General features: G+C 49.5%; 1 protein-coding gene across 1 annotated transcript in view; it reads right to left on the bottom strand.

Annotated features, from left to right (window-relative positions):
* RBM44 (RNA binding motif protein 44) overlaps positions 1–21001 on the bottom strand; it is a gene marked incomplete at its 5' end in the record, with an annotated part of 455780 nt that overhangs the window by 73509 nt on the left and 361270 nt on the right. The window contains one exon of the mRNA XM_082260160.1: positions 2698–2841. Within this exon, the coding sequence (XP_082116286.1) occupies positions 2712–2841 (130 nt within the window). The 3' untranslated portion in view covers positions 2698–2711. The remainder of the gene's footprint in view (positions 1–2697; positions 2842–21001) is intronic.

Below are 21001 nucleotides of genomic sequence, written 5' to 3'. Positions count from 1 at the left end.
CATATGGTTTTGGCAAATCTAAAGGAAAATTGCACGAGGAATCTGTATAATTTACGTTGTAAAAGTGAATTTCCAAACCCCGTCACAATTTCTTGATAGTGAAAACAAATGACTGCTTAATGTTCAGGATTGTGGGGCTACAGTAACTATGTAATAAACGGGTGACCCTGTCTTACCTGCCAACGTTACTGGTCCCTATAAAGCGTCAAAGTCTGTCATAGTGGGCATACCCCCAAAGGGGTCTTCAGGGTCTGGGTTACACAGAGATGGACCACAGCCCTGGACCTGTAAACACCCTGTGGTTAATGGAACTTGTTGCACAAAGTGCCAAGGCAAGCACCCATGCAGGATCCAGTGCAGCAGCAACATTAAAGGTCTCCCGATGTGAGCTCAAGGTACAGCTTCCGAAGGCTTTACTGAGTTTGCACTGAGCTGCATGCACTGCTTCTGTTGTTTTAGAAGACTGTTTAGTGTTGATTGAAGAATCTGAAGTAATAAACTAGATAGGTTAAGAGTAATTTCTCTGTGAGGGAGAAGAGGTTCATCACTCTAGGACACAAGAAAATTAGGACATGCAAAAAAAACCTGAGCAATCAAAGAGGAAATCACAGAGCAGAGTAGGAAAAGTTTACAGGGGGGACACTCAGTGGGCATGTCCCAAAATGCTTGTCAGTGTCCAATCACCTGAAAGTACCACCTTATAACCCAGGGCACATGAATATTCAAGCCTGTGTCCTGTGCTGTACAATTGGGATAAAACATTTTCCAGTGTGTAGACACAGCCTTTTGGGAGTATGGAAAACAGCGACTGTCAGATATTGAATGACAGAATTTAGGTATGTGGATGCCTAAAAGCACAAAATCTGAGGGAACCCTCTAGTTGAGGACAACTCCGATAATCTAGCACCCAACAGACATTAGTCAATGATGTAGTTATACATGTCAGTGAAGAAAAAAAAAAAAAAACGAAATGAAATTAACCACTTAAGCCCCAGGCCTTTTTCGGACAGTTTTTGGTTACAAGATAAAATCACAATTTTTTCCTAGAAAAATACTTAGAACCCCAAAACATTATATATATATTTTTTAGCAAAGACTCTGGAGAATCAAATGGCGGTCATTGCAATATTTTTTGTCACGCGGTATTTGCGCAGCGCTCTTTAGAACGCAATTTTTTTGGGAAAAATTACAAAAAATTACATTTCACTGCATTTAAAAAATACTAAAGCGTAAAGTTAGCCAATTTTTTTGTATATTGCGAAAGATGATGTCACGCCGAGTGTTTAAAATTGCGCACACCCGTGGAATGGCGACAAACTACGGTCAATAGAAATCTCAATAGGCGACGCTTTAAAAATTTTAACGGTTACCAGTTTAGAGTTAGAGTGTAGCTCTTTTTTTTAAACTATTGCTCACACTCTGGCGATCGCGGTAATACCTCACATGTGTGGTTTGAAAAGCGATTTCATTCGCGGCTCGACTTCCGTACACGTTTTCTTTCATGCGCGAGCTAACGGTGACGGGGGCAGCTAGATTTTTTTTCCCCAATTATTATTTTTTTTTTTACTTTATCACAGGTTTTAAAAAAAAAAATAAAAATCTGATCACTTTTATTGCAGTCACAAGCAATGTAAACATCCCTTGTGACAGCAATATGCAGTGACAGGTACTCTTTATGGAGGGATCAAGGGTCTAAAAGACCCTAGACCCCTCCACTACACTTTCATGTATGCAAAACGCCGAAAACGGCATTTTTGCATATAGTCGTTTTTTAAATCTGCCGCCTTTTGCAGCAGAGTAACCCGGACGTGACGTCATGGACGCCGCCTCCGGGTTACGTCATCGGAGACCCGATCGAAGCCGCTTCCGGCTTAGATCGGGACTCCATCCAGCCGGCGGACACCCGACCGCCGGCTCTAGACCACGGTACCGGGATGGTGCCTCTGTCACTTTGCGGTAAGTGGTTAACCTGCAAAATGCCCGCGGTGCAAGAGAAGTAGGTCTCCGACAGATTTTTACATACGGAGTCATTACATGTTTAACTATAGATCAGACAGTTATGTCAGGGGGCGCCTCGTGGAAGCCTGACTACCAAAACAATCCTACCATTGCATCTTGGGCCATGCGGTATGACAACCTTTAAAGGACAGGAATTCCTATGTAGGGGTTGGTCCTGAACACTTTGTGATGATAAGTGGGAATGGAGTTCAGGAATCTTGTTCTTTTTCCACGTAGACATGTAGAAGAACTAGAGATGTAAGGAGAAGACCACAAATAAAAATAAATGTATACTGTATGTCCTGGAAAGGTAAGGAGATATTTCTTTTTACATTTTTTAAGTTGGGGTTAAGTGTTAGTAGACTGCCCCACTGCCTTCATAAGGGGGCCTCTTGTTGGCATGAGAAAGGTGATTTTTTTCTATATCCATGGTACTTACCTGCTCTGTGCAGTAGCTTTGCACAGAGCAGCTCTGATCCTCTTTTTTCGGGTCCCCTGCCAGCACTCCTGGCTCCTCCCCCTCGAGCAGTGCCCCCAGAGGAAGCCGCTTTCCCTGGCGGCACCACTGAGCTCACTACCGAGCCGCTGCTCTATGCGTCCATAAGACACACAGAACCGTGGCTCAGACTGCAATTCCACTTTAAAATACAGAACAAAGATGGCATAGATTAAATCCAAGTATAACTAACCTGACTTTACCATACATCACAAGTTCATGCTGATGGCATATTCTTTACTGTCAGTTTAGAGGATGCTTCTCTCACAATCTGTGGAATGGTCAGGCCCCCAAGGGAGCCTCCTCTGCCGATTCGAATTTCCTCCAAAGCAAACGCAATATCATCTCTGAAAGACAAAGAAAAAAAAAAGAAATCTGAAAGCTTTAAGCAGACAAGAAAGCTGAATCTAAGGGACATGTGTAAAAAAAAAAAAGGATTTTTTTTACTAACCGTAAAATACATTTCTTTGGGTTCATTGACGGACACAGCACTCCATATTCAGAACCATAAGATAAATTGCTCCCTACAGGAGTAGGACACTAGGCAGAAAAAAAAAACTTGGTTACGCCTGTTGGCAGGGCCGGATTAAGAGCATCATGGTCTTGGTGCTGAGGATTTTGAAGGGCCTTAAGGGCCGTGCCTTGGCATGCACCCAGAGGAGGAAGGGTGCAGCCATGCATGCCTAATTCAACATGGGATGCTGTCTCTGAAGCCCATAAACACATCCATGCATCGGCAACTGTCCCTCCTTGTCAGGCCTTCGCGCTGTGTGGGGAGGTTCTGAGGGTGCTGCCTGGGGAAGCGAGCATAGAAGCCAGACTTCTGTGTTTACAAGTGACAGAAGAACACAGTCACAGTCACAGTGAATATGGCCAACCCGGGGCCTATATAAAAGGTAGGGGCCTGGAGCTGCAGCTCCAATAGCCCCTACGTTAATCTGGCCCTGCCTGTTGGCAGTCCTAGCTGGTATACATCCCCTTCTCTGCAATAGGCCTTCAGTTAAGTAACGAGCAGTGTCAGAAGTATCAAAATTCCATAGAGTGGTGGGTGCTATGTCCGTCAATGAACTCAGAGAAATGGATTTTACGGTAAGTACAAAAATCCTATTTTTTCTTTTGTTCATTGACGGACACAGCGCTCCATATTCAGAACCATAGGGACGTCCCCAAGCAGTCCCAAACATGAGAGGTGGGACAACAAAAAATACCCAGGCTAAATACAAGAAGCCAACCAGGGAACTGGAGCTCAACAAAAAAACTGGAGCCCAGCCTGAACAATACACCTCCAAGAGGAAACAGACCCTCTAAACAGCAGCCTGCAAAACCTTGCGGTCAAAAGAAGCATCCGCAGATGCCAACACATTCACTTTGTAGAATTTTGTGAAAATGTGCAACGACCTCCAAGTGGCTGCCTTGCAAACCTATGCCACTGACGCCGGATGATGGAAGGCCCAAGAAGCACTAAGTGAGTAGAGTGTGCTGTTTCTGGGAAAGGAGGAAACTGACCCTTGAAAGAATAGGCCTGAGTCACCGTCTGTCTGATCCATCTGGACATGGTCGCAGAAGAAGCGGACAGACCTTTGTAGGCCCGTCTGTGTTCACAAACAGTGAATCTGACCTCCAAAAAGACTCCGTGGCTGCAGATACACCCAAATCGCCCAAACCACATCCAAGGCATGCAATGGGACACAAAGGCGGCAACAGAACGTCCTCATTCAAATGGAAGTCTGAGACCACTTTAGGTAGGAATGACTAGCGTGAACCACCTTATCTTTATGGACCACCATATAGGGGGGTACGACAAGATAACGCCGCCACAAGCTGGGAGCGGAAGTGATGGCCACCAAAAAAAACACCTTCTGAGACAACGTAAGCAGGGAAATCTCCTGAATGTTTTCAAAGAGGCTTCTAGAGAACAGAGCACCAAGTTCAAATCCCACGGCGGTAGAGAAGACCGCACCAGGGGAGTCAGGTGACTAATCCCCTGAATGAAAGTATGCACCAAGGAATGCGTGGCCAAGGGTTGCTGAAAGAAGACCGCCAAGGTAGACACCTGGCCCTTGATAGTACTCAAGGACAACTTCTACTCAAGACCACATTGAAGGAAGGTCAAAATCCGAGCCGCCGAAAAGGAACAAGGGTGAACATCAATCGACTCAACACGAAAATTATGCTTTCCACGTACGATGGTAAATCTTTCTAGATGTAGAATTTCTAGCCTTCAGCATAGTCAAAATTACCGACCCAGGCAAACCTCTATTCTTCAGTTCCTGGCTTTCAACACCCAGGCCGTCAAAGTCCGCGATTGTAAAGCAGGATGGAAGATTGGCCATTGGGACAGCAGGTTCTCCTTGAGAGGCAGCCTCTTAGGGACATTGGCGACCAATCGAACTAGGTTGGCGCACCAAGACCAGCGAGGCCAGTCCGGGGCCACCAGAATGAAGGGAATGCCTTCAGCCTCGATCCTGTATACTGGCCCCATGGGGCCACCAGAGCTTCTGTGGCATCAGCCAGAGGATCCCGTGACCTTACCACAAACCTCAGTACTTTTCTGTTGAGCCAAAACGCCAACAGGTCCACCTCAGGGGTGCCCCACTGCCGACATATCCGATGAAACACGTCCGGTGAAGGGACCACTGCCCTTGGTCCAATGCCTGCTGACTGAAATAGTCTGTCTCCCAATTCTCCACACCTGGAATGTGTACGAAGGAGGGGGCCAGGAACAAACCATTCTGCCAACCAGTTGCGGCCGGTGTGTTGGGGGCGCAGGGGCGCCACCCCCCCCCCCATTCCATGCGTCTGGCCCCCTAATCTGCATGCAGGGCACTGGACGCATGGAGCTTAATGGGTTTTTTTTTTTTTTACATCACCTGATTAGAGCCAGAGGCTCTAATAGGGTGATGCAAAGGGTGGGCTCGGGGCGCAGAGCAGTGCGTCCCAAGCCCAGCCATTGTGTGACAATAGCGAATGAAAATTCGCTATTGCCATACCGATCCTCCTCCTGACCAATCAGGAAACGCGTCCGATACGCGCTTCCTGATTGGCTGCAAGGCAAACCCCATGCCATTGGCCGAGGAGGCGGCGGGAGCACTGCAGGAGACGTGCCGGGGGAGAGAGTGAGGAGAAGCCACCGCCGGGACTAAAGAGAAGCCGCCGCCAGGTAAGTGCATTGGTCTCGGGGGGGGGGGGGAAGCCCACACTGCATTGAAGGGGCAGGCATGCTGGTCTCTGCATTGATGGGGGCATGCTGTGGCACTCTGCAATGATTGGGGGCACACTGTGGAATTCTGCATTGATTGGGGGGCGCGCTGTGGCACTCTGCATTGATTGGGGGGCGCGCTGTGGCACTCTGCATTGATTGGGGGGCGCGCTGTGGCACTCTGCATTGATTGGGGGGCGCGCTGTGGCACTCTGCATTGATTGGGGGGCGCGCTGTGGCACTCTGCATTGATTGGGGGGCGCGCTGTGGCACTCTGCATTGATTGGGGGGCGCGCTGTGGCACTCTGCATTGATTGGGGGGCGCGCTGTGGCACTCTGCATTGATTGGGGGGGCGCGCTGTGGCACTCTGCATTGATTGGGGGGACGCGCTGTGGAATTCTGCATTGATTGGGGGGACGCGCTGTGGAATTCTGCATTGATTGGGGGGCATGCTGTGGTGCTCTGCCTTTATTGGGGGCACGCTGTGGCGCTCTGCATTGATTGGGGGCAAGCTGTGGCGCTCTGCATTGACTGGAGGCACGCTGGTCACTAATTTTTCTGTGTGCCCCCCCCCCACTGCATTGATTGGGGGGCGCGCTGTGGCACTCTGCATTGATGGGGGGCGCGCTGTGGCACTCTGCATTGATTGGGGGGCGCGCTGTGGCACTCTGCATTGATTGGGGGGCGCGCTGTGGAATTCTGCATTGATTGGGGGGCATGCTGTGGCGCTCTGCATTTATTGGGGGCAAGCTGTGGCGCTCTGCATTGATTGGTGGCACGCTGGTCACTAATTTTTCTGTTTGTGCCCCCCCCCCCAAAAATTTTGAGCACCAGCCACCACTGCTGCCAACCGGAAAAAGCCGGCTACTTCCAGAGCCGCCAACACACTTTTTATTATGCCTTGGTGATGGACATAAGCCACACCCATGGCATTGTCCGACTGGATTTGTACTGGGAGCCCCAGAGTCGATCTGTCCAGTGTTCCAGGAACAGCCTAATCACCCTAAGTTTCAAGACATTGATCGGTAGTCTGGATTTTTCCAGCATCCAACAACCCTGAGTGGAGCTCAGCCCCAGGACACCTCCCCACCTGGACAGACTAGCTTCCGTCGTGACCACTGTCCAATACAAGGGGAGAAAAGATTTGCCCTTCCTAAGAGTTGGAGAGAGAAGCCACCAGACTGGCTCAGACACATCTGATTGTTTCCCTAATTTCCCAAGGATCTTCCTCTGGAGAGACCTCGTATGGAACTGTGCAAACGGGACTGCCTCGAAGGTAGACACCACCAGGCCAGCACTCGCATGCAAGTCCAGAGGGAAGACTTCCTGTGGGACAGCAATAGATGAATCGCAGCATGCAGCTTCTGGAGTCAACAGGAAGAAACACTATGGCTGGAGTTGAGTCAGAACCAGGAATCAGGGCAGACTTCTGGTAGTTTAGAAGCCAACCAAACTCCTTCAAGGTCTGCATAGTGAGCTCTACGTCGTCCATCCATGCAGATGACGACTCTGCTCGCAAGAGGAGCTCGTCCAAGTAGCCGGGCATAGCAATCCACCGCTGACGTAGCAACGCCAGAACTGGGGCCAACACCTTTTGAAGACTCAAGGAGCGGAGGCGAGACCAAAGGGTAACGCCACAAACTTATAGTAGTCCTCTCCCAAAGCAGAGGAAACGCTGGTGTTGGGCACATATTGGACAATTTAGGACCCGGAGGTCCAAAAATCTTGCCCTCCTTCTTTGGGACCATAAACAGGTTTGCATAAAAACCTTGAAACTGTTCCGATACCGGAACAATCACTCCCTGAAGCAACAGGTCCTGCACCTCCCTGAAGAGAGCTTGCAGCCGGTCCAGGGTCAGACGCATGTTGGAAGGAAAGAACATTTCCAGAGAGCAAGAACAAAACTATCTTGTAACCAGACAGAATTACTTTGTGGACCCATTTGTCGTTCAAGGAGGTCCACAGGCCCGGAGACCAATAAAGACATCCCCCCACCCCAGGTACCGGTGAGGGCGCACCTTCATGCTGAAGGAGCCTTGTCTGCAGGTCTATAGAATCCCCCTCTTGGCTTGCCAGACCAGGGCCGATTGGAGCCTCCAGAGGGCGGCTTTTAAACCCTTGTCAGTGGACCCCGAGGGACAAAAAAAAACTTTGTGCGCAGAGAAAGAAGGGCCGTGTCTACGACGCAGCTTTTTTACCTTACCAGACTGCAGAAGAAAAGTGCTCCCCCCCCCCATCCTCGAGACTCTTAATGAGGTCATCTAGGATAGCCCTAAACAGGTGATCACTTTTAAAGGGCAAGTCATTAAGGCTTTTTTAGATGATTTGTTCGCAGACCAACACTTAAGCCACAACACGCCTAAGCACCACTGCCGAAACAGATGGCATTGCAGACAAACTGCAGCCCCTGGATTAACTGGTCTGCCAACTCCACAAAGGCAGGGGGAATCCGCTCACCACCCAGATCATGATGCAAACGTTTAGCCCACTCAGTGAGTTTGCGACACCAGGTCAATGGCCAGCACCGGCTGTAGCGCCAAATCAGCAATAGTGAACATATTGCGGGTCACAGACTCAGCATTTCCGTCAGATGAATCTTTAAAGGCTGGGAATTCCTTTACTGGAATCATGGTTGCCTTTTTCAACCTGGAGACAGGGGGTGTCCACCACTGGTGGGACAGTCCACTTCTTGATGAGTGACTCTACAAAGGGTTACCTCACCGCAAAGTGTTTAGGAACCACAAAGGAACATTTTGGACGCTCCCAATCTCTGCAGACAAACTTGTCAAAATAGGAGGGATAAGGGAACACTTTTGTCGTGCCCAAACGGTTTGTGAGTACCAAAAGGGACAGCCACCTCAGCTGCATCCACCCTCTTCAAAGTCTCCTGCACGGATGTGATCAGCGTGTAAACCAGAGCCTTCTAGTGGGCAGCTACAGCTGTGGAGGAATTTCATCCTTCCTATTGGATAGATCAGGGAGCGTGGCTACAAGCCCAGCAGGGTGGACCACGTCCCCAGCAGGAGATGGCGAATACAAGGATGGGCGACGAGGACTACACAAAACAGAGGGGGGCCTGGAGGTAGGAAGGGGAACCCGCAGGTCCAACCATCCCTGGGGTGCACGCGTCCACCCCTCCAGTGCATCCAGGGGGAGAGGAGGGGTGACTCTTACTCACCAAACCACGGAACCAGGCTGGCACAACTCCAGACAGAACCCCTCACCACCGAAAGGGGGGCTGTCAGCCATGCTGCAACTCAGGCCAAGACCCGGTCGTATGCGACCCCGCGAGGCATTTAACTCGCAGGCCAGCCCCCCCGTCCAATGGGGCTATGCTGCGGCTGACCTGGTTTGTGCACGCTCAATGACAGCATCTGCAGATCGACCATGTAGAACTTGGTGAATGTGTGTACAGATGACCAGGTGGCCACTTTGCAAACCTAGACCACTGACGCCTGATGACAGAAGGCCCAAGAGGCACTAAGCCCGTAGAATGCGCCTTAACCAGGAAAGGAGGAACCTGACACCTAATGGAATAGGCCTGCACCTCTGTCTGCCTGATCCACCTGGAAATGGTCACAGCAGATGTGGTCTGCCCCTTACGAGGTCCATCAGTAAGAACAAAGAATCAGTTCCCAATTTAGTTAATTTACTGCCAAGTACACCCGAATCACCCTGACCACATCCAAAGAATGTAAAGTAATTTCCTTAGGATGTTTCGACTTCGGACATAGGGACGGTAACACAATATCTTCATTCAAACAAAACCCCGAGACAACCTTAGGAAGGCACGCCTGACAGGGTCGCAACACCACTTTGTCCCTATGATTCACCAGGTAAGGTGACCGACAACACAGCCAGTTCTGAAGCCCTGCGTGCCGAAGTAATAGCCACCAAGAAGGCCACCTTCTGTGATAAAAGTCAATAGAATCTCACGAACATTTTCAAATGGCGGTTTTTGAAGAATAGACAGTACCAGGTTAAGATCCCACGGAGGCACCAGGGACCTCACTGGAGGAGCCAAACGGCGAACCCCCTGCACGAAAATGTAAACAAAATAATTTGTGGCTAACGGGCGTTGGGAAAAAATCTCCAAGGCTGAAATCTGGCCCTTGATGGTGCCCAGAGCCAAACGCTTATCAACACCACCTTGTAGAAACTCCAGCAGACGTGATACCAAAAAGAAACCTGGGGAAACCCTCTGAGCCTCACACCAAGTAATTTACGCCATGCAAACCCGATAATAAATCTTCTGAGAAGTAGATTTTCTAGCTTTTAACAGAGTGGGAGTCACCGAATCCGACAACCCTCTATCCTTCAGTACCTGGCTTCCAATAGCCAGGTCGTTAAAGCCAGCAACTGTAAAGCGGGATGGAAGATCGGCCCCTGAGACAAAAGATCTTCTCAGAGAGGGAGCCACCAAGGAGCATCAGCGACCAGTCTCACTAGCCTCGCGTACCAAGTCCGACGGGGCCAGTCTGGAGCCACCAGAATGACTGGAATCCTTTCTGCCTCAATTCTGCGCAAAGTCTTGGCTGAAGCTGTAACAGAGGGAAGGCATTTATTAGATACTGGCCCCATGGGGCCCCCCAGTTCATCTGCTAAAGGGTCTCGAGATCTTGCCACAAACCTTTGAACCTTCAAGTTGAGGCAAGAAGCAAGTAAATCCACATCGGGAGTCCCCCACCAGAGACACAGTTGTTGAAACACCTCCGGGTGAAGAGATCATTCAGGGCCTGATTGAGGTAGTCTGCCTGACAATTTTCCACCCCTGGAATGTGCACAGCAGAGACGGCTGAAACATATTGTTCTGTCCATCTTAGAAAGCCGGCCAATTTGGCTGCAAGAGCACTTTTTGTGCCTCCTTGATGATTGACATATGCCACAGCCGTAGCGTTGTGTAATTGAATCCTTACCAGTAACCCTTGTAGATGATCCGTCCACTGGGACAGGCAAAGTCTGATCGCCCGAATTTCCAGGATGCTGATCAGCAGATCGGACTCCTCCTGAGTCCAAACACCCTGGGCAGAGTGCATGCCCAAGGTACTGTTATACCTGAAGGGTTTCACATGTACTGTCACTTTAAGGCTGGCTCCACCCAGGAGTGATGACAAGGGTCAAGGGGCAGAGTGGCCATCTTGGAGACATGTAGGAGATGTGTGGTTATACAGAGCTGTCCTGTAATGCATGTTGTAGTGTACAGAGAGTCCTGAATAAACATCCGTTGTTCCAGGTCAGAGTCCTGTGTCTCTCACAACACGGAGAATATAACAACAGGTACTTCCCCACCCGGACAAGCTGGCATCCGTGGAGATCACCATCCAGTATAGGGGAAGAAAGGATTTTCCCTGTTGAAGCGCCATGGAGCGAAGCCACCACAGTAAGGCACTCCTCGTACTCAAGGTTAAACTGGGTCAGATTGTCCAGGAACCAAGGATTCTTGTCCCATTTGGCCAGAATGTCCATTTGCAGAGGTCTGGTGTGAAACTGAGCAAACGGAACTGCCTCGAAGGTGGAGACCATCAACCCCAGCACTTGCATACAAGTCCTGAGAGATGACCAGCGGTTTAACAGGAGCTGAATTGCATGATGCAACTTTTGCAGTTTCTCCTCTGGAAGAAACACTCGAGCCGAGGCTGAATCAGATGTCAGACCCAGGTAAACCAACCTGCTGGATGGGGTCAGAGCGGATTTCTGAAAATTGACCACTCAGCCGAACTCTTGTAAGGTTTGTACAGTGATGTCCAAGTCGTCCTGTAAGACAGAATGAGACTCCGCTCGAAGAGGAGGTCGTCCAGGTACCACAGTACCGTAATCCCCTTAAGGCAAGCATCGGGGCCAACACTTACGAACACCCAAGGAGCTGAGGTGAGACCAAAGGGTAACGCCACAAATTGATAGTGCTCCTCGCCCACAGCGAAGCAAAGAAAACGCTGATGCACGACATATATTGGGATATGAAGGTAAGCGTCCTTGATATCGATGGAGGCTAAAAAATCCCCTTGATGAAGAGAAGCCACTACAGGGACTCCATTCTGAACCCACACAAAGCGGTTCAGGGCCTTGAGGTCCAAGATTGGGCGGGCCTTGCCCTCCTTTCTGGGAACAGTGAAAAGGTTAAACTTCTGGAAACTCTGGAACTGGTACAATGACCCCTTGCAAGAGTAAATCTTGTACCACCCCCATAAGGCCCTGCAATCGATCTGGGGACAGGTGCAGGTTGGAAGGAAAAAACCTTGCCAGTGGCAAGGACCGAAACTCCATCTTGTAACCAGACCGGATCAATTCGTGGACCCATTTGTCTTGAATGAAAGAGGTCCATGGATCCAGAAAGAAACAAATACGCCCCCAACCCCATGTCCGGGTGAGGGCATCCCTTCAGGCAAAGGAAGACTTGTCTGCGGGGCCAGGAGAACCCGCTTTGACTTACCAACCCAAGGTCTCTTGGAACCCCCCCCAAGAAGGCATATCCTGTGCCCTCGCAGGATGAAAAGGCCACTTGTGGGCTGAAAAGACAGGACCACGTTTGCGGCGAGGCTTTCTGCGACCTGCGGAAGATGGGTGCGCTTACCTCCTTGAGACCTTTTATGATCTCTTCCATTGAAAATCCGAACAGATGATCCCCCACAAAGGGAAGATCTGTCAGTACTTTTTTGGAAGCTTGGTCCACAGACCAGCATTTCAGCCAAATCATGCAGCGAAGGGTCACCGCAGTCACAGACACCCTGCAAGCTAACGGGGCGGCGTCCAGGAAAGCATCACAGATATACTGCAACCCCTGTATCAGTTGGTCCGCCAATTCCGCCAGCTCAGGGGGATGTTGACCCCCCCTTCCGAATCCTGGTGCAGAAATCTTGCCCATTTCTCTCAAAATTGAACCAGTCACAGTGAAAAGGTGGCAGACCAGAGACTCAGCCTTCCTGTCTACAGGGTCCTTAAAAGACAGAGTGTCCTCCACTGGTAGCAGAGTGGCCTTATTTAGCCTAGAGACCCGAGAATCCACCACCGATGGGACAGTCCGTTTCTTTAAGAGGGACTCCTCAAAGTGATACCTTCTAGCGAAACGCTTAGTCATCCCACCCATGCGTTTCGGGAACACCAATGACTAGGGACAATCTCTTCAAAATAGGTGGGAAAGGGAAGCACTTTAGTCGCTTGGAGCGGCAGACGCAGCATTACGTGTGTCCTCCATTTTTGAGGTTTCCCGCACTGACACAATCAGTGCTTCCACCTGCGCCTTTTATTGCGTAGATGTAGTGGGCACTCTGCGTGGACGCAGACTCTGTGGGGTTACTTGCATCAACGGCGGCCATGTCAGCCTCAGAATCTGAGGACGCAGAGGAAGCAGGTGAGGGCGGAGGGCGCTTTTTACCATGTCTTGTCTGAAGGGCCGTATCCACTTTGGATACCAGTGACTGCAGGACCGCCGTCATGGCCGCCAAATCAGATGGAGATTCAGAGGGTCCTGCAGACCCGGAGAATGGGTCTGGTGGTGACAATTGCTCTGGGGGCTCCATGGAGAAAACTTGTGGACCACTAGAATTTGCACAAAAAATTGTGAAAAAACGCTATTAAATTTAGCACACGTGACCCTCAATGAGAATGGGGTGTCAGTGGGTCGGAAGGGCACAGGAGGGACCAACCAACCTTGGAAATGGGAACCAACTGAAATTTCCCAGAGAGGGGGAATGCCACACTAATCACCAACCAAACCTTTGGAATCATGCAGGCACCACTCCAGGCAGATCACCTCCCCATCTTGGAATGGGGGGTGCTGCGGGCCAGAGGTATGCTGCAATTTAGGAGGCGACCCGGTCGTGTGCGTCCTAGCGAGGTGCTTTACTTACTGGCCAGCCCCTGTCCTGTTGGGCTATGTCGCGGCCGACCGCCACAGAACCCACAGGACAGTCTACAATCAAGGAACAGACTTGATTGTAGAAGGAAAAAAAAAACACAAAAGAAAAAAAGTTCAGTTTAAAAAGGAAAAAAAAGAGATCCCAACAAGGAGCTAGGTCCTTACTCCTGACTAGGCAGAATAAAACTGAGATCCTATAGCAGGAAAGTGAGTATAACCCCTGGGACTCTCTAGGGGCGTAGCCGAGCTTTGTTAACTCTTTTCAGCCTAGTGTCCTACTTCTAGGAAAAGCAGTATAACCCAACTGTCAATGAAGATATGAAGCTGTGTCCGTCAATGAACGATAGAGAAAATAGATTGTTGTACTCACAAAAAAAAAAAAAAAACAACTTTCTTCAATAGTTCAAAGACAGACATATATTTCCTTACATGCGGGGATATGCTGTTACCTGCAGGAGGTTTGGACAACTATGCAAAAAAAATAAAAAATAAAGTTTCAGCCTTCTGATGGCTATACCCCTGCAAATGTTAAGAGTGCGCGTTTGGACCACCTCACATACTACTGAGTAGGGATATTGCAGTAACAATGAGTCTAACAGCCAACAAAGATAAAACACCTTCCATACCAAGGCATTAATAGGCAACAGGCCAAATAAGAAAAATCCAAAACTAAGAGTCCCCCGAAGAAAGGATTCCCTCACAGCCTCCGCTCCATTGATTCAGTTTATCTATTCAATTTTTAACTTGGTTCACTATTCTTTTCTTTCCATTTCTGTAACCCCCCCCCCCCCCTTTTCCTTTGCCCTCCTCTCCTTCCTTATCCTTTTTGTTTTTTTCCCTCCTACCTCTTCTTGACACCCATCTATGTCTCTGTTTCCTTGATCATCTTTTCCTTTCCATCCCCATCTACACACTGGATAACTGATACTTGTTGCAAAGTGTTGAATGGCTTTACTGTACTGTACATGTACATATTAGAATGGCTTTACTGTACTGTACATGTACATATTAGCACAGATTTATTTACCCTGGTGTCCACAATAATTTGTATTCTGTGACTTTTTTTTTTTAACTAGCTAGATTTTTAATTTTTTTTTAAATATCTGGAGACCTTTTGTGCCCGTTATGACCCTCCCCCTTTTTTGTGGTGGGACTGGGACTCTGGTCTGATTTGCACTGCCATTGCTGCTGAACCTGAGTGATTCCCTACAACGTTTGTGTTCGGTTTATAACAGAACACCAACAAAACGCTCAGGGATCTCTCAGTAGAGTCAAAGGGGTCAATTCATTAAGAGTTAAATAACGGGCAAATGTGGTAAATTAACGCTTGTGGTAAATCAGTTTTTAAAGTGCAAGAATTTGTTAAATACCGAATGCGGTATTTGTTCGATTTAGATTTATTGTAGTAATTTATCGCATTGAGCTGGCTGCTAAGGAGCAGGCCAGGAAGCCAACGGCCGCATCCCAAGCAACAAATGACTCACCAGCTGCATACCATCTGTAGCATGTATAGAACATGCTGCAGCAAAAAAAACATTTCTAAGGACAAAAAAAAAAAAAAATGAATGAAATGATATTTAAATTGCTGGCGATGCAATATCATTGCCGGCAATAGAAAAATGTAAAAAACAGTGAGGCGCCCCCCCCCCCCCCCAGGATAAAAATAAAGCTAGCGGTATTGTCCAATTGAAGGATAATGACAGCAACAATAGGTAACAAGCTTACATAGTACCAGGGTCCATTGTGTATGCTGGTGGAACAGCAGCCATGAGATGATAGACAATGGCAGGGGGCAGGGACACTCATACACCATAACCTCATTGGAGAGTTCCGCAGGATGACAGACATCAGTTACTAGATCCGGGGCTGAAGAGGCAGGTCACCGGAAGGGACACGCTGGACCGCTGAAGGAGGAAGGCCACGTATCAGAACACACAGTGGGGGCAACACAAGCCAGAACAGTGACAAATGACATTTACTGGAAAGTTTTTTTTCTCCCTGTCCTGTTTCTTCTCTTGTTCCCTCTTTTCCTTCCCCTCAGTTATATCCTCTCACCCCAGGGGCGTATAAGTTGTGTTCCCAGTGACACCCAGTATACCGTAGGTTATAGGGGTGTGCATCTTCAGTAGTCTCACGATTCGATTATCTTATCAACGATTTGATTCCGTGATGCATCACGCTCACGTTTTTATCCAAAAATTCAAGCAGTCAGAAGAGCTTCATTTTTCATTTGCTCTTAGCGCAATATCCTATTTGGCGAGGGCAATTCTCATAACCATTCCAAAAGAGGGCTACAAGAGCTTAACTACGCCATGCCTATGGGGCAGTCCCAGGTGGTATACTCCCACTTCCTGCTCTTGGATCTCAGTTTTGTAACAAGCAGTGTCAGAAGAATACATAACCCAACTCCAGAGGGGTTGGTGCTGTGTCCGTCGATGAACATCATAGAAAAGGATTTTACGGTAAGACACAAATCCAGTTTTCTCTTTTGTTCATTGACGGACACAGCGTCATATCTCCATTTGACGGATGGGACGTCCCAAAGCAGTATCAGCATGAGGGGTGGGAAATAAACACAGCAGTAAACAATTCCCAACAGGGCTAAACTTAGCCAACCAGGTAAATCTGGAGCTCAACCAGGAACAACTGGAGCTCATCTATCAGAAAAAAAACACCCTCAAAAGACAGAAGTCTCTGCCATGGCGGCCTGCAAAACCTTGCGGCCAAAAGCAGCATTTGCAGATGCAAAAATAACCACTTTGTAAAACTTAGTGAATGTGAGTACAGACGCTCAGGTGGCGGCTTTGCAAACCTGAACCACCGACGCCCGATGACGGAAGGCCCAAGAAGCACTGAGCGCCCTCGTGGAAAGCGCCTTAACAGGGAAAGGAGAAACCCGCACCTAATTGAGTAGGCCTGCACCACTGTCTGACTGATCCATCTGGAAATGGTTGCAGCAGACGCAGCCTGTCCCTTACGAGGACCTTCCCTAATAAACAAGGAATCTTCAAAATACAAGGATTTCCGAATTGACTCAGTCGTCATCAGGTACACCTTGACGGCCCAAACCACATCCAAAGAATGCAAAGCAACCTCCTTCAGGTGCTTTGGTTTAGAACATAAAGGCAACACAATGTCCTCATTCAAGTGAAATGAGGAACGAACGACTGACAGGGGCGAAGCACCACTTTGTTCTTGTGAACCACCAGATGAGGCAACCGACAGGACAACGTGGCCAGCTCCGAGACTCTGAGTGCAGAAGTAATAGCCACCAAGACTAGGACAAGGTAAGTAACAAGGTAAGTAAAGGAATTTCTGTGACAAGGCAAGTAAAGGAATTTCAAGAATATCCTCAAAAGACGGTTTTTGGAGGCCCGCCGATACTAAGTTAAGTTTTAAGTCTCACAGAGGCACTAAGGAACGCACCGGAGGACCCAAATGACGAACTTCCTGCACGAATGTGTGAACCAAGGAATTCGCTGCCAACAGTCTTTAAGAGAAAATGGCCAAAGCCAAAATCTGTCCCATTATGGTGCCCAAAGCCAAACGCTCGTTGTAGAAACTCCAGAAGACGTGATACCAAAAAGGAGCAGGGGGAAATCCCCCGAGACTCACACCAAGTAATATACGATTTCAAAACTCGATGGTAAATTTTCAGAGAAGTAGATTTTCTAGCTTTTAACAGGGTAGGAATCACTGATTCCGACAAACCCCTATCCTTTAGTACCTGGCTTTCAATAGCCAGGCCATTAAAGCCAGCGACCGTAAAGCAGGAAGGAAGATTTGTCCTTGAGACAGAAGATCTTCCCTGAGGGGAAGCCGCTAAGGGGCATCGGCTACCAGTCTAACCTGGCCCGCGTACCAGGACCAACAAGGCCAGACTGGTGCCACCAGAATCACTGGAATCCCTTCTGCCTCAATTCTGCACAGAAGTCTCGGCAGAAATTGTATTGGAGGAAAGGCATAAATCAGACGATACCAGCCCCTAAGGGCCACCAGAGCGTCTGCGGCATGTGCCAGAGGATCCCGAGACCTCGCAATGAATCTCGGAACCTTACGGTTAAGACGAGAGGCCAACAGGTCCACATCTGGTGTCCCCCACCGAAGACACAGTTGCTGGAAAACTTCCGGATGCAGGGACCATTTGCCCGGACACAGTGTCTGACGATTGATGTAGTCCGCCTGCCAATTTTCCACCCACACGATGTTCCAACCACTGTAGAATACCGTCCACTTCTTTTGCCGCTAGGGCACTTCTAGTGCCCCCTTGATGATTGATATACGCCACGACCATGGCATTGTCCAATTGAATCCTTACTAGACACCCCTGTAGACGAAACCGTGATCGGGACAGGCAAAGCCTGATTGCTTGAATTTCCAGGATGTTTACACCTGGACAGGCTGGTGTCCATAGTCATTACTAACCAGAACAGCGGGAGGAAGGATTTTCCTTGACAAAGCGCCAGGGAACTGAGCCACCAAAAGCAAAGACCCTCTCGCAACCCCACTCAACAGGATCAAATTGTCCAAAGACTGTGGGTTCTTGTCCCATTTGGTTAGAATCTCCTTTTGCAGAAGTCTGGTATGGGACTGAGCAAATGGGACGGCCTCGAAGGTGGAGACCATCAGACCCAGCACCTGCATGCAGGTCCTGAGAGACAACCGATGATTGGTTAACAGGAGTCGAATCGCACGCTGCAATTTCAATAGTTTCGTTTACGTGAGAAACACCCGGGCTGAGGCAGAATCCAGAGTAAACCCAAGAAAGTCCAACCTGTTGGACGGAGTCAAGGCTGACATTTGAAAATTCAGTGTCCAGCCGAACTCCTGCAGAGTTCTCACTGTGACGTCCAGATCCTTCTTTAGGGTCGAGGACGATTCTGCCATCAGGAGAAGATCGTCCAGGTACCCCAGTACCGAAATCCCCTGTTGTCTGAGTAAAACTAACACAGGGGCCAACACGTTTGTGAGCACCAGAGGAGCGAAGGCGAGACCAAAGGGTAACACCACAAACTGATAGTGCTTCTCGTCTAAGGATGAACGAGGTCCATGGATCCGGAAAGAAGCAAAGACATCCCCCCACCCCTGGTACAGATGAGGGGGTCCCTTCAGGCGGAGGAGGGCTTATCCGCAAGACCGGGAGGAGCCCGCCTTGGACTTACCACCCCAGGGCCTCTTGGAACCCCCTGAGAAGGGGTCAAGAGGGTTTTGACCCAGTGGGGGGAAAAAACGGAATTTTTGTAAAATCTTACCTGTAAAATTCCTTTCTCTGAGTCCTCCGACAGTCGCCGCCTCTTCATATTCGTCACATATGGGGTATTAGACTCTGCTCCGAAGGAGTAGCTAGGCAACAGAATATGTTAACAATAAAGCTTTAACATATCCCACCCTCAAGGGGTGGTCCCCTCAGTCAATACCCTCCTACTTCCTGCAACCATATCTCAGTTTTAGTGGAATAGCAGTAGAGTATACAATCAAACCCCAAAAGAGGGGCGGGGGCGGCGACTGTCGGAGGACTCAGAGAAAGGAATTTTACAGGTAAGATTTTACAAAAATTCCGTTTTCTCTTACGTCCTCCGACAGTCGCCGCCTCTTCATATTCGTCACATATGGGGACGTCCCAAAGCAGTGCAAACATGAGGGGTGGGAAACGCATCCGCGCCGAAAGGCAACGCAGTCTCCGCATCAAAGAAGGAACCTTACCAAAGGAAGGAAACCAGCTGGGCAACAGCAAAAAACAAGTGCTCAACAGGAGCAACAACCCAGGAAAAGACAAAAAAACCAGGGGATACAAAACTTATCCCAACAGCCAGGAGTCCCCAACAAGGGACCCTAGGGAACAGCCGCACTAGAACCTTGCGGCCAAAGGAAGCATCCGCCGATGCCTGAACATCTACTTTGTAGAATTTTGTGAAAGTGTGCACGGTCGACCAAGTCGCCGCCTTACACACCTGGGCTACAGAAGCCCCATGACGACAGGCCCAAGACGTACTCAGAGATCTAGTAGAGTGCGCCTTCACAGGCACAGGGGGAACCTTCCCCTGCAAAGCATAGGCCTGTTCAATGGTCTGCCTGATCCATTTGGCGATGGTAGAGGCCGAAGCCGCCATGCCCTTCCGAGGACCCTCTGGAAGAACAAACAAGGAGTCCGTCTTTCGAAAAGACTCAGTCGATTTAAGGTAAACCCTTATCGCCCGAACAACATCCAGAGAGTGCAATCTCACCTCCTTTGGATGTTTAGGCTTCGTGCACAACGAAGGCAAGACAATATCCTCATTAAGATGGAATTCCGAAACTCGTTTCGGCAGAAAAGAAGGATTAGGTCGCAAGACCACCTTATCCAAATGAATAACCAGGTACGGAGACTTGCAGGACAAAGCCGCCAGCTCCGACACTCTGCGAGCCGAAGTGATCGCCACCAAAAAGGCGACCTTTTTGGACAACATGGACAAAGAGATCTCCCTGATCTGTTCAAAAGGAGCACGTTGTAACACAGATAGAACGAGATTCAAGTTCCAAGGGGGCAGAGGATCCCGCCTCGGGGGAACCAGATGCCGCACACCCTGAACAAAGGTGCCAACCAATGGGTTGGAAGCCACGGGACGTTGAAACAGAACGGCCAGAGCAGACACCTGACCCTTTATCGTAGCCAGCGCCAAACGCTGATCAACACCCGTTTGAAGGAAAGACAGCACACGGGACACCGAGTACGTGCGGGGTGAAAACCCCCTGGACTCACACCAGGCAAAATAGGCCTTCCAAGTACGGTAATAAACCTTCCCCGAGGAAGACTTCCTCGCGTTGATTAAAGTATGAACGACCTCCGGAGAGAGACCCCTCTCCTTCAGGACCTCGGTCTCAACAGCCAGGCCGTCAAAGCCAGCGACTGTAAAGCAGGATGGTATATCGGTCCTTGAGACAGTAGATCGTCTCGAAGAGGCAGACGCCACGGGGCGTCGACCGCCAGATTCACGAGGTCTGCGTACCAGGACCGGCGAGGCCAGTCCGGTGCCACAAGAATCACCGTGTTGCGTTCCGAGTGTAACCTGCGAAGGAACCTGGACAGCAACTGAATCGGTGGAAACGCGTACATCAGCCTGTACTGATGCCACGGGGCCACTAACGCGTCCGACGCGTCTGCCCGAGGGTCGCGCGTCCTTGCCACAAACCTCTTCACCTTGTTGTTGAGGCGAGACGCGAACAGGTCCACATCTGGAAGACCCCACTTCGCACACAACGTCTGGAAGACAGCCGGATGGAGAGACCATTCCCCCTGATCCAGGGTCTGGCGACTCAGATAGTCCGCCTGCCAGTTCTCCACTCCCGGAATGTGAACCGCCGTTATCGCCGGGACATGAGTCTCGGCCCAAGACAGAATGTCGGCCACTTCTCGAGCCGCTCGGGCACTCCTGGTGCCCCCTTGGTGGTTGATGTAGGCCACCGCCGTGGCAT

This window comes from Pelophylax lessonae (assembly GCF_965119305.1).
Source record: "Pelophylax lessonae genome assembly, chromosome: 6".
NCBI lineage: Eukaryota > Metazoa > Chordata > Amphibia > Anura > Ranidae > Pelophylax > Pelophylax lessonae.
Note: the sequence above shows the minus strand (reverse complement) of the source record. Positions and strands in the feature narration are given on the sequence as shown.